At 44.2% G+C, this 14874-nt stretch overlaps 1 protein-coding gene across 2 annotated transcripts in view; it reads right to left on the reverse strand.

Annotated features, from left to right (window-relative positions):
* The window catches only part of COQ8A (coenzyme Q8A), a 75706-nt gene that overhangs the window by 18052 nt on the left and 42780 nt on the right, over positions 1-14874 (reverse strand). For both annotated transcript variants that reach the window (XM_074949165.1, XM_074949166.1), the window contains exon 6: positions 3370-3492. In XM_074949165.1, the coding sequence (XP_074805266.1) occupies positions 3370-3492 (123 nt within the window). The remainder of the gene's footprint in view (positions 1-3369; positions 3493-14874) is intronic.

Here is a 14874-nt window from a genome sequence, read left to right on the forward strand (position 1 = left end):
ACTAGCCCTTACATGTGACCCTGCCAGACCACAAGGTGGCAGGAATTGCACTAGCTCTGATATCTCAGCAGCCAGCCCAAGAATCAGATCCATCACAGGATGGCGGCACCTACATTTTACTACCATTGTCAGCAACAAAGTTACTGCAGCCCTATCTTCCCCCACAGTAACAATATAGCAACCACTCCATGAAAATGCCTGAAGGTCTATAAATATTAGAAAGACAAGGTGGATGCGGTAATATCTTTTATTGGACCAGCTCCTGTCGGTGAGACAAGCTTTCGAGCTATCCTGAGACAGATATGGCTACAACTACACTGCCTACAAGTATTAAAGACAGTAATTAAGTCAGCTAGTAAATGTTTAACTCTATTAGAAGGCAGGAAAGAGAAAGAAAATCCAGAGTGCTTCTGCTCCTCAGATCCAGAGGTCAGCACCTGTCCTCCCTTGTCCCCATGATTTCAGAGTGCACACAGACCAATGACTAAGCACTTGACCATTGCAACTCATTCTAACGTATAAAGTATTTTAAGCGTATCCCCCCCGGCAAATAATCTGGCTTCAGGACTATGCACTGAATCAAGGTTCACTCAACTCTGGACATTTGGATCACTGGCTGCACAAGGCGAAGGGCTAAAGAGTTCTTCCTGAACATGCACCAGAGCAGAGGTTGAGGAGAAAGATACCATTCTTTACTCTACTTCCATCCTGGCACCTCTCCACAGAAGGTAGTGGGTTTCCAGAAGGTGAGGCAACTGAAAACAGATGGTAGCCTGTAAAATTGAATCAACTGCTGCAGATAAGAGCTCAGAATGAATCACTCTATAAAAATAGATTCTGTTCAGCACCACCCGTCTCCCCATCAGCCTGTGCTCTCTTCAGAGGCCCTTTAAAATCTACTCTGGCATTTCTGGAAGGTAAAAGTCAGGGAAAGGAAAAGCCCAGGAGGAACCGCCACCTCTCAGCTGCCTTTGTTAGCAATGTCTTCACCCTTTTGTTTTTTTTTTTTAAAAGCCTCCAGCAGTTTTGTATGAGTTTATGGCTCATTCATGTGCTAGAAAAGCCCAACTGAGAAGGAACCTGTAGAGAGACAAGGTAGGTGAGATAATAGCTTTTATTGGACCAACTTCTGTTGGTGAGACACAAGCTAGAGCTACACAGAGCTCCACTTCAGACCACTGCCTGAAAGATGCAAGGACACTGCAGTTCAGGGGTCCCTTCTCTGACTGCAGGTAGCCTTGTTCCCCAGAACCTTTCCCAAGCCATTACCCTTTCTGTTCAAATCTTTCCAAACACTAACTTTCACAAGCAAGTCAGTTATTTAATACAAACTCAACATGTAATTCAGCACTCTGGAATTGCCCATGACCTCACTGAGTAACCACATCATCTTTCTGTTGTTTTGGCTCTATAGATTGGGAGCTCTTTGGGGAAGTGACCTTGGTCTTGCTATATTACTAGTCATGCGAAGTATCTAGCTCTCTTTTGGGAACCAACCTTGCAAGTCAACATCTGCAAAGTTCGAGCTGCAGCATAAAACTGACCAGCCAAGTGGCTCCATATTAGGAGCAATCACTATCTCTCCAGTTTATTCAGTCGAAAGGACATCCTGAATTTCGTTTCCAGCTGATTCATTTCAGTTAACTCAGAGCCTTTCCACTTGGGGGAAAAGATTCTAGAGGTTTAAATTGACTCATCTGAGCTTTGTTTTGTCACTACTCAGAATGAACATACAGGCACCACCCATTCAGCTTCTGGCTGCTGCCTTTACAGCATAGAGGGAGTAAAAACTAGTTAAAAATACCTTTAAAAGGAACATTACTACTGATATTTTTAAAATCAATATTAAGATAGCAAGATAAGCATTTTAGGGACTACTGTCAATTTAAACCAAAGCTGCTACAACTGTGTATCTATCCAAATAAGACATCAAGTGACAGAACTGTCAAATCCCTAGGAAAGCTCTTCCAATTGTAATTACCTGCACTTAAAATGTAGACCTTATTGCTAGTCTGAATTTGTCTACCTTTAACCTCCAGCCACAGATGTCATTATGCCTTTGTCTGCAAAATTAAAGAACCCACTACTATCAAATCTTCTCCCCAAGTAGATCCCTCAGAGGTGATCTGATCACAGTCTACAATCTAAACTGATTGGTAAACAGAAAATGAAAGGTTCTATTGTTCCACCAATCCAGTCCCCACTTTTCCTCATTTTAACCCTAAGAATACGGTTCTTCTCGCTGAGAAACAACCAACAAGACATGCCCTTTGGCTTGTCAACACTGCTCTGAGACAGATTTTGAACAGAATATGTTCCCAGAAACTGATCTCACAGTTAAAGTCTCTGTGGCTTCATTACCAATCCAGTCACCCAAAACTACCCAGCTTCAATATAGCAGATGTACATGTGAATATGCAGGAAGACAGAGCAAAATAAAGGGTTTGGAGGAGGGCATCAGGCATTTGGTACATGGAGAGAAGTTAAATGAGGTCACACTCACCCCTACACAAAACAGAAGACCATTTCCCAGATACAGTATTAGCCAGGGTGGTGGAACATTCACTTTTCAATCACTCTTGCCAAGACAGGAATTCAGATTTCCCTACTACACCCAACTAAGTTTGGGGTCACCATCGGCAGCAGTCTCTCGCCACCAGGAGAGTTCACAAGCCAGTGAACCATGTGAACAAGCCAGGGAGAACTACTCACACCATCACTGCACAAATCTGTACCTTTGCACAGTGCAAGGATTTGGAGGTGTACTTTAAAGGCTTGTGTTGTGTTGCAGGACTGTGCTCTCACCTGCCTTCTCTGTCTGGCTGGTAGGTTTACTTGTTCAATTTGACCAAACTCAGTCTAACACTTGTGTTAAGTTTCAGGATTTGATTTTTGCCTTCACTCATCCTCATGGTATAGGGCCATCTTATTTCAGGACAATTGCAGAAGGGTAAACTAGGCTTCAGGTAGTTACTGGACTTTGGCTATATGGGACTCAATTCATGTCTACAGTATAAACACTGTGGGAGGAGGATGGATGTGTGTACTAAGGAGAAGGGTCCGACAACTACATTCCCTACCACTTCAGGAAACCAAAGGGAACTGAACTAATCAGAGTGAACTGTGCAATTTTTAAATCTTCATTCTCCTATGAGAAAACTGCTCAGCTAACCTGTTGTACCATTCATTTGAAGCTATTTGACTGAGGACAGTCTGCTGTGCTGCTGGCTTGTTAATTGATCTTGATGTCCAGTATCTCTTATTAGCAATGACTTCACATCCTTCCTGCCCTCTGTGTACAGTAAGCGGACTGCCCCAGGTGAGTGTCACTAAATAAAAGCTGAGAAGCACCAGAGACCTGTTACTTACCTTGAATGCTCAACATCTGTCCTAGCTTCAGTGCAGCTCCCCGCACCTTGCACAGAGTTCTCACAATTCTTTCTGCATTGGCCTCCGACAGAAAGGGGCTGGAATCCAAAACTGCTTTCTTTCCTGAGGGCGGGAAGAGAGATTAAAATGCTTTAATGCTTTATGGATCCCAGTGATTTCACCCCACCACATCATCCTATTTTAACCTACACCCCCTTCTCTCAAGAAGCCAGCATACCCATTTATCCTCCATCTAGCATAAGGCCATTCCCAGAACTCCTCACAGAGGCAGCTTTGAGGCATGTGTGACAGTCAGGGTCCAGACACCCCAAGGGGAGAACAGAGGGATCTGGACAGTCTTTTATGAAAGTCTAATGCTTTGAGCTTGCTGGTCATTATGAGATTACACAGTCATGGTTATGAATGTATGCATGTAAATATATAAAGGAAAACCAACTGTAGTGCAACTATCTCACAAGGCGGTGAAGGAATCAAGCAGGGAGGGGTAACCTAGGCCCCAGCCAGTTGTTTACACAAAACCAACTTCAAGTACCCCTCCATTGTCCAGCCCAGAAAAAGATAATGGTTAACCATTAGTGTTAATAGAAAGACATCAAGACAAATGGGAATTCCCATCACTCTGAATAACCACGAGTCACCATGCCAAGACAAAAAAAATTCTTTTAAAAGAACAGGCTTGAGAGATTTTATATCCAGAAACTGAGGAGCAGCTTCTAAGCAGAGAGCTGTTCCCGATTCCCTGCATGCCCTTTGTTACAGAGGGAAACTGTTCAAAGACAATAGGTAATTTATATTCAAAAAGAGAATTTGTTTAATATGCAAGTGTAAAGCCTGAGGTTGCATCTTTAGGTTTCTTTTCTGTGTAACTTGCATATGCTCTCCCTTATTATTTAATCTTTGAACATGTGATTTTTCTATTAAATAAAACTTGTTTATTTTTACCCCTAGCAGGTCTTCAGTGTGCAAACTACATGAAGTGTGAATGGCAAAATGAACTGATAACTGGGAGCTGTTTTCACACCTTCAGGGGTGAAAAACCAGAAGGAAAAATTCCAAGTGTCTGGTAGTTAAGAGCTTGGGGCAGATGGATTTGGGGAGAGTTGGGACTGGAAGGACTGTTGGGGTCAGCCTGCAAGGAGTAACTGAGCGGGCGGAAGCCAGGGTGAGACCTTGTACTTGTAGGATGGCTACTGGAGTCAGGGCTGAGTCACAGCAGCACAGCATTAAGGCACCCAAAGTTACAAGGCAGGCGGTGACAGAACCCCTTACTGGCCTGGGTGATCCCAAAACATCACAGGGTACAAGTGAGCAAAGACAAATATGGGCCTTGTTAAAAGTCCAGTGGTGCTTTATGAGCTAGGCAAAGGCACACACCACAAAGCTGTGGCAATTCACCTGCACTTCACCAGCACACCTCGCCCTGATATTGCCATCCTGAACAGAGCAGAGAAAGAGTTGGCATCCGCTAGGACTAGTGAACAGCAGAGACTGTCAACCTTTTCTCTTCATTTGGGACCTAGACCAGGTTAGAACAAAATGCCCGTGCAAGCTGACCCAATTATGCCATCAGATACAACAGAAGAACCAAGTCTGTCCCCACCCTATACTATCAAGTAATTTGCAACAGATGACAATATGTACATACTTGCAGCTTTAACTTCCTTTCAACTAAGAAAAACTGCATCTCAATTCCAGCTCTGTGGGGTTTGGTTAAGATGCTGTTATTGAGGTCACTCACTCAGTGATGTTCACTGCAAAGGATTCCTTAGTCAGATGCCTGCTATCATTCCGGGTATTTGTGACTATGCAGGATGTTTCAGTTCTACCTACTTTTCACCCCAAGCTGATTTTTATTTTAAGACTCAAAAATTCTTGAATTCATTTGATTCACTCTACAACATGCATTTTATTCTACTGGAGATGTAGTCTTCAGGTCCTGGGCCTGCTGGACCCCAGAATGATGTAGGAGGAGGAATGTCTTCCAGTCACTATGGTGCCAGTTCCTTTATGCATTTACTTATGGGGGCCAACTTAGCCATCCCTTAACTGGGGACTCTAGCTTTAATTTCTGTCACTTCTACTATGCTTTTTAAACAGAGCAACAGCTCAAGCTAGTTAAGATCTCACTGTCCTATCTGAATTTAAGACCCATTCCTCTACAGATAAGCCAAATCCTGTTGGTCTTACTCTCACAATTACACCAGCATTAAAGCATAAGGGATTAGGCCCCATGTCAACATGATCTAGCTCTCCCACTGAGCAGGCAAAACCTGCCACTGGACAGGCTCACTGCTGGTTCCTACAGACACCTGTGACAAGCCTTCAGTTTGTAACAATTAGTTGCTACAAACCATGAGAACACTCCTCCTTTGGGACGGGGGAGGAGGGGGAGATAGTGGCTTAAGGGCTCAAGTCACGGTCCCCAGGTTTCCTTCCAGAGGCCAAAAAATGCCAAGAAGGAGCAGTTCTGTCTAGGACATCAAGACTGGGAACACAGGATCTGCAACGGCTCCTGCCAAACTTGTCTACTTCCCTGAAAGCATAGCCCCCTGTCAGTGTGATGGACTGTGCCAACAAGGATCAAAGGGTAACCTACCAGTCAAATCTCCTATAGCCAAGTGACAGGCAGGTTTGTTACAGTGAAGTACTGCAAGTCAAGTTTGTAACATAGGGCTGTGCACAGAGCTACAAAGGTCTGTGCATGTGACTGCCTCTCCTCCCTGAGAATGAGCTATTTGTTTAGACAACACTGACTGCACATGGAATGTGTACACACCACCACACCAATTTTGGACAGAAAGATTACTTGAGGACACTGGTGGGAGAGAAGGGGGAGAAAACAGACTTACCAGCTGCTGAAGCCAAAAAGGAGTACTATGTACTCAGTGTAGTATATAATGACAGCAGGGTGAGAGGCTTCTCCCCCAGTGCCGAGCAAAGGTAACTAGACAGAGGAGGGAATCCAGGCTGGCTGGAGGAGAGGTGAGATCCAGACAAGTCTGGCTGTTCCATAATGAACTCTGCTGACTTAACATGGTTTGGTATGAACTTTTTCATTGGATTGTCCAGTTTAGAAGCCAGAACCAGGTCACAAACCTGCACCTGCTATCCAAATACACAGGCACTTGCACAATCAGAGTCAGCTACTTTCCTTCACATAGCCCCAGTCAACATGCCTAAGGCCCACAAAGAGTGGCTGCTGAAGACAAAGGCACAAGTGGTCAGGATCAGAATTCCCCCTAAGCGGTGCATAATGTTGGCAGGCAACATGCACATGGAAGGTGCCTGGCACTGCCCTCTTCTGGACTCAGCTGGCAACAGCAGAAACAGCCAATGGAAGTGGGAGCAGCAAAGGAGGCAAGGACTTCTTCAGCCCTCTGCCCCAACAGAGTAAGAGTGTGGGAGGGTGCACGTGTGGAGGACATGGAATGAAAGAGGAGTGACTAGAGTAGCAGACTGAACAGGAAAGAGAACCGAGAGGAGGAGGGAGAGAAACCAGGCTCAGGTTTAAATTGGGGCTCATGCAGTCATTTGTTGCATGCACAGGAAGAGGAGTTAGAATCTAACACTGCTCAGGATCCTGGTTTCAATGATTCTTTCCTGAAAGACAGCAGGGTCTCCTGGACCTGCCCAATCCAAGAGGATTTAGTATTAGTTTTGGAGTTTTTTTAGATCTGCTTTCAGATAAATTTGAAATATCTCCCCCTTCCCTCCACCTCCCAAAGATCACTGGCTTTTGACTGTTCCTGCCAGAAAGTGCTTCTAAATCATCAGCCATGAGGGTAAGAAGGTAAATAATCCAGCACATAAGTGGCTCAAAATACAGTTGAGCCATGAAAACTGAATCATCCCTGTGTGTGTCTGAATCTCACCCTTTCTTATCACATACACACACCCCTTTTGCATATAGCAGGCTAAGAAAACAGTTAATGATTAAGGTGGTTTCAAGAAGCTAATGAACCCTAGTAGCTTAAAAACAACCTTATCAGAGAAAGAAAAATCCCCAACAATAGCACTCCATCACTTCTTCCTGGCACGCTTCTCTCCAACAAATAAAAACCACACAAACACTAACCTGAACATAAGTCAGCCTTGTCATTAGCAATGAAGTGTTGCCTGTTTATGCACTGTGCTAAAAATGGACATAGCCCAGAAGGTGACTTGAAAAGGGGAGATAGTTTATGTGACCAGAAAAGGAGTACTTGTGGCAAGTACTCCTTTTCTTTTTCCAGATACAGACTAACACAGCTGCTACTCTGAAACCTGTCTTTATGTGAACAGTAGGTGAAAGGCAATCATTGGCACAACAAAAGGAAAAAGCAGGCTTAAAGGGACGATTGAATACATTTCATGGAATACACCCTCAAGCCACTTCAGTTCATACAGAGGCAAAAATGGAAGAGGTAGGCTAGCTCTTCTCAATGACAGAAATAACCCTGTACTCTTATACGCAGCTTTTCATCTCTAGATCTCAAAGCAGGTCATGAAGATTGTGAGCATCTTCACCCTTGTTTCATAGATGGTAAAATGCAGAGAAAAGTCTGGGGGCAGAGACAGGAAGACAACATGGAGTCCAGACTCCCAGCCTTGTACTCCAACCACGAGACCACACAACTCCCCCAGAAGTTGACTGCTAAGCTTCTCTCTATGCAAGCCATGTGAGTACATGTTCCCAAGAATTCTAAAACCACCATTCCAACCCCAGAATTAGCCCAGCTGCCTCCAAATTTAAGTTGGTCTCCGCTGCATAACTGTTCTCATCCTAAATGATCACAGCTGATTTTTTCCTTACAATTAGATTGATTTAAAAATGGATAACAGATTGTTCCCTCAGAGCAAGTCACTGCACAGGGAGTTTTGGTTTTTTTCTTTTTGGAGGACTGTCTGCTTTGCATCAGCTTTGGGACATGGGGACACAGCCTAGAACTTAGCTATGTTGTCACTCCCTCCATCTGAAGGAAGAGAGCATTTCCAGAGACAAAGTTCAGCTCACCACTGACTCTACCTGAGAAAGGCTGACTGCTAGCCTTTTACGCAGAGAGCCACAAGCAGCTCTTTGTTTGCCCAACACCTAGCACAATGAAGGCACCACTGTAATATTAAGCCATTAATAAAGGTAAAATTGACCTTGAAGCCAAGGTCTCCTTTGCCAGCAATGGAGGGTATTTTGTCTGGAGGCAGCGTTTCAGTTTTTTTTATTCCTGAAAACTTTGTTCCAACACCTATGCCAACCTTGTGCTTTAAATACACATTCTAAATAATACACACAGTGTGCAGCGATAGTGAGACTGCTGCGAAGGTCAGTGGTGACCCAAGGGGCTATTTTTAATTTGCTAGCTTGACAAAGACAGTGAAACTCATCCATGCTCCATACTGGAAATAACAATGTTATTCCCTTTTTAGAAGAGCCAAGATTTTATTTATAAAGTGGTTCCCTTAAAGTTGAAGGAATTGCAGCATTAAAGCCTGGAGGCCCTCACTGTCTACTCCTATAACTAGGGTTTCAGCAGTGGAGAGCATCAGTATGTGTCCTGGGCATCAGGAGGCAGATAGTGCCTTTATCAGCACAAGTTCATGGTTCGAGGGAAAAAGTGACTCCTTTGCCGAGTCCCCAGGCCCTACACATCCTAACCTACAACACACACACACACACGGAAAGAAGGGGGTTGAGGAGAGTGTGTGTGATGGAACAGGGGCTCAGAAACCAAGAACAGAGAAGGGTGTGAAAAAAAAATGGAGTACAGCTCTGCTGAAGAGGTTAGCATAATTGCTAAATCAGCGATTCTCAACCTGCAGACCGTGGGCCGCTTGCAGCCCAATCAGCACAGAGTTGCAGCCCATGGGACATCCTCGGGGCCACACAGGTATTACTGAATGAGGCCTCCAATGGCAAATAGGTTGAGAAACACTGTGCTAAATTAATCAGGATGGGGGCAGAGATCATGTATGACCCAAACACGTGGATAAATGAACAGGATTACTAGTGGTAGGAACACAGCAAGATATGAACATAAAAAAGGAAACAAACTGGCTGGTGGCAAGATCTTTAGCTCAAGCAGTACCGGTCTCTGACCTGGAACACGAGAAAACAGGCATGGAGACATGTTAGAGTCACTTTTCTGATCATTAATCATTTATATTATAGTTGTGCCTAGAGGCACAACCAGGATTGAGGTCCCATTTCACTATGCACTGTCAACACACTGGGAGATAATCAATGCCTTGAAGGTAAGACAGACAGGGCAAGAGGAGAAAGAGGAACAGAAAGGTGAAATGACTTCCTGAAAGTCACACAGCAGGTCTATGGAAGAGCCAAGGGTAAAAACCCAGATCTTCGATGCCTGGTCCAAATGCCCTAGTCACTAAGGGTACGTCTTCACTACCCACTGGATCAGCAGGTAGTGATCGATCTATCAGGGATCAATTTATTGCATCTCGTCTAGATGCGATAAAATCGATCCCGAATCAACACCTGTACTCCAGCTCGGCAGGAGGAGTAAGCTGAGTCGACGTGGGAGCCATCACGGTCGACTCGCCGCCATGAGGACAGCCAGGTAAGTCGAACTAAGATACTTATGCAATTTCAGGCCGCATATCTTAGTTTGAACCCACCCCCCACCCCACGTGTAGCCCAGGCCTAAGTATCACCACCTTATTCAATCACTGCATTTTCCATCAAGGCCAGCTTAAGACACTCTTACAACTATCAGTACTTGGCTCAAACTACAGAGCAGGCTATGGACAGTGCATTTAGAATTTACAAGTAATATTAGAGTTTTCCAAAAAAAATCTCAACTGCAGTTTCTGCATGTTGCAGAAAAGTATCAATTTCTCTTTAAAAAAATCCCTTCCCCTTCTCACTTTAAGGAACAGATTCAAAGCTCATTATCTCCAGCAAGTTTCATAATTCTGCAATGTCTGTATTTTCACTTTGGCAAGTGCCCAGCTAGCAGGTGCCTGGCAAGGAGAAAAATATAAACAAACAGCAGTGCAATCCTTCCTCAGTTAAAGCTGGAGATAGTCTCCACCTCGCAGCAGATACAAGCAGCTTGACGGACAAGGTGATGAGTGCTGCAAGCAAAAGCCTTCAAGGATTCTGCAAGCCAAGCCAAGTTTGTTCACATATTCCAGATAGTGCCTGCGTGCAACGTAGGTCAGAGCAACCAAAAACTAACCCTTGCAGACAACTGTTGCTTTCACAGATCAAGGACTCTCAGGACTTTGCACGAGGCTTTAGTTTTTGATTTGTGGTGGTGTTTGCTTTTTTAAAAAACCTTTATATAGAGAGAGGAAAGCAGGAGAGGATGCAATGAGAGATTTACAGATGAGCACAGATGGAAAGTGACCACCATACCATGGAGAAATTTGCTATAGACTGTCCATTCTGTCTCCAAGAGATTGGCCCATCTTCACACTTTAGCATCAGCTGACTGGACAGGGATTCAATCTTCAGCACTCATCAACATCCTTGTAGGTCCAACAAGCATAGCAATATTTGGGGATATTAAAATGAAAAAAAAATCAGAGCCCTCAGATTTAAATATGCGCTTCAAAGCAAAGCCTCTGAACTAGGAGCACTTTGGCTTCGTTTCCTGTACTTATTCTACCAGTTAAGGAGCTTAAGAGGAAACCATCAGAGAGAGGGTTAAGTAGGAGATCAGAATATATCGAGTATGCCTGGCAGAGCAGCAGGTGCCTCCTAGCAGGAGAGAGAAAGATTTATACTGGGAAAGAAGCATTTACAGCATCATACTGATGCCACTACAGTCAATCACAATATAGTAGTGAGAGGTTGCCCATTGTACCCAACACACTGATAGCATAGCAGATGAATTCAGTAGTACTGGAGTGGAGGATAAATCCAGGCCTTCGTAACAGCATGGCATTGTGTGCCATATCGATGTGTCTATATGCAGTCTCTCCTGCTATAAGAGATACATTTTCCTCCACACCAATTCATACAAGCTTCAGAAGCTTATGCTGAAACAAGGAGTTACTAAGAGTCTCAGATACAAGAGAATCTCATCATGAAGGACAAAGCCTAGACTGAACCACCTGAAAAAGGGATTAAAGTCACTACCCCCATCCTTCCCTCACACACACACACCCCAAACCAGACCAACAGGTGCTGAAGGCCCCAGCAGCTAGGCTATGTGAAGCATTTAGTACACTCTGTACTTGATTCAGCCCTGTGATATGCTGGTACAAGGCCCAAAGACAAAGGAGTTCATGATACCTTCTCTATCTCATAGCTTGCAACCAGATAACGGAACCAAAGATTAGTGGCACTTGCCAGAGAGGTTATGGATAGGGTACATGCAGATTAATGTGCAGCTCCTAGGCAGTCTACATCAGTGATGTTTCTGTGGAGACCAAGTTGAAATGGCAACATCTGAAAGATTTAAGAAGTGATCAAGTCTGTTTAAAAGCCAAAGTAAACACACTTGAATGCATCACAAGAAATGGTCACAGCTGAGTGGGCAAGTATTTGGTCTGTTTCTTAGATGTAGCTTTGGGCAAATGCTACTGCAGAAACTCCTCGTGTCTGTGCTTACAAGCCCTCCTCACCCCCATCATCGTGGTATCTGAACACTCTTCAAAAGAAGGCATCCATGTAGCATATGATCAGCATCAACAACACTGGAATCAAGCACTAGCTGGAAAGGATGCAGGGTCTGAAATGATGCCATGTTTATTGTGGCTGCAGTTGTGCAAGATCCAAGTAATGCTATTGCTTTGTGTGCACTGTAATCAAAAGTCTCTCTTGCCGCACCTCCATGTTATCAATTTCACAACCCCACAACTGGGCAGAGAAAGCAATCTGCCTCTCAACCTAAGTAACAGGCTCTGGAAGGAGAAGCAGAAGCAGCAGCCTAACCAAAAAAAAAAGGAGGAGGAGGGAGGGCAAAAAATAGTCTACACAAGAGTGAAATATGACAAGGGAGTCAATCCTCTGAACCTGGACTCTACTTGTGACTAACTTCATGGGCTGCTTGAGAGGAAGGTCAGAAAACTTTGGAGACAGAGTGGAGTTCCATGTTGTCTCAAAGCTTAGGAAGGGAGAGACTATAATAGAAGAATATCAGAGGCATATATCCTAGCAAGGCACATGGCAGAATTGGAATCTATCCCCACACAGTGACAATCCTGGCCATCCTCATGGGGAGTTTCAAAGCACCTCAAATTAGACTGAGCAAGGGAAGTTAAACAATGGACCTAGAATAAAAGGGCTTGCAAGTCCTGTCCTCATCTCTCCTTTCTGACAGTCTGCACCCAATCCACCTTTGGGTCAGGTAACGATCAGATATTGTGGAAGCGAGCTTACGATATGGCCCCAGGGGTGACCCGCTGCACAGAGCCTGCAATGGTTAAAAGCATTTCCCATATCTAACTTACTCTGTAACCTTCACCTCAGTGACAGATGGTTAGCCAGACACCAAGGTAAGGCAAACAAAAGAGCTATTTATGGCAAAACAAGAACATGACATTTCTTATATTTTTAAGGTTAAAGTGGAAGAACTGGTAGAGAAGTCCAAAGAAAGTTTTGTTACCATGAATCTGACCTCCTCTAAACTCCTTAAACAAGCCACAACAACAGATATAAGGAGTATGAATTTGTTTAACTGCTTAGAGGCCATGAGGCTGCTGTATTAGTTTGTAGATCCCCTGTACAAAATAATTCCTTCTAGAGCCATGCAGAATCCAGCAAGGATGTGGGTGGTTTCCATGTGACAGCCTGCAGCCAACTGCCCTTGATAAGAAATCTACCTTATTGAAACTGCCAGTGCCACAACAACAACATAAATCAAACCTGGTTGTGGAAGCCTTCCCCTCTTCACCCTCACCTCCCTGCCCCCACGTGATCACATGTTTACTTTCCAATTCTATCACTTTAAGAGGCAGACAGTGCTGAGGTTGGGAATGAAGAGATTCAGCTTCATGAGACTGTTTAAGACACATGGAGGATCCATATAAGCAAGACTTCAGAAGGGCTGTGGGGAGGCACTGAGTTCTGAGTCTAATAATCTTTGATACCATCCTCTCTCCAGACCTGCACATCTAGAAGATTTGGAAATGGCTTCATCTTTCTCTGGTACACCTTTAAATACCTGGCCTCGTCACTGCCCATAAAACTAGCATGCACTCTGGTCCTCATTTCCAATTTTTACTGAAACCCTATCTCTGACTTCCTGACACTAACTTTTCCCCACTCAATTCAAAAATATTACTGCTAACCTCATCCTGGCCTGTTCTGACCAGGTTATTGCTTCTTTCAATCCCTGCCCTGGTTCCCTCTTCACCACAGGAACAAATACAAGCTTCTTGTTTGCCATCTTCAAGAACCTTTACAGCTTAGTCCCCATCTACTCATTTGCTCTCAGTTTCTTACTGCATCACTTTTCCTGTCCCCCTCCCCAGATCAAATTCTCAGTCAGCAATAGCAGCCTCCTTGTACCACCCCTCCACTTCCCACAAGTGCCTTGGTGCAAAGAATGCACCCTCCCCAAATTAATCCATAACACCACTATCCTGTCCTCCAAATCCCTCAAGATCCACCATTGCCACAATGCCCACTGAAAGCTACCACCTCGTCAATAGGAATATCCACTATTTAACTGAACTGAATCCATATAGGACTAGCTACAGTGCAAAGCTACATAACTATGATCTGTAATCATGAACCTCTTCCCTGTTTCTTCCACTGTTGCACTCACTTGCTGCATCTTGTCTTCCAGATTGTAAACTCTTAACAGCAAGGAATATCTTTTACTCTGTTCACACGGTACCTACCACAATGGGATCCCTGATCTGACTGGGGCCTCTGAGCACTGCTGTAATGCTAAGTGTATTAAATAAATCTGAGATGAAGAAGCTCCTGAGGCGATTAAGAAAATAAAGAGGTGTTTGGAGTGGTTTCCCAGAATGGGCCATCTCACTGCTGGGTGGGATGGTGCTGCCCTATGCCAGCATATGAGTTTTATATAGGAGGTCACTGATAGCTAACAAAGGGAAGCTCACGCACACACACGGATCAGGCGTCATTTTCTTAGTTATGTCCCCCATCCATCCATCCTTCCCTCCCTATCACATGAAATGGAACTTGCAAGTAAACCAATGTCCAGTTCATTCCCGTCCCCCGCTCAATTTAAAAAAAAAAAAAAAACACACTATAGATATGACTTCCTTATTGATATGACACGCAACTGCCCAAGCATCTTAGATCTAAGCAGACTCACAGACTCATTTCCTTCTAGGAATACTGAGCCTCCAGTTACAAAAGCCAGGATTTCAAGGATGGTGGTCGGAACCAAAGGGCAAGAGCCAGAAAGATGCTCAGCTCCAACACTGGCTACACCATCAACTCTGTTAACTTGAGTGGTACCAAGACACCCATTGTGTCAAATCAAATATAAGAGCAGGGATATTGGGTGGCAGGCAGGAACTTCATGGAAAGTGATGCTGCATCTGATCCAAATTTTTGTG

This window comes from Natator depressus, chromosome 3 (assembly GCF_965152275.1).
Source record: "Natator depressus isolate rNatDep1 chromosome 3, rNatDep2.hap1, whole genome shotgun sequence".
NCBI classification, from domain to species: domain Eukaryota; kingdom Metazoa; phylum Chordata; order Testudines; family Cheloniidae; genus Natator; species Natator depressus.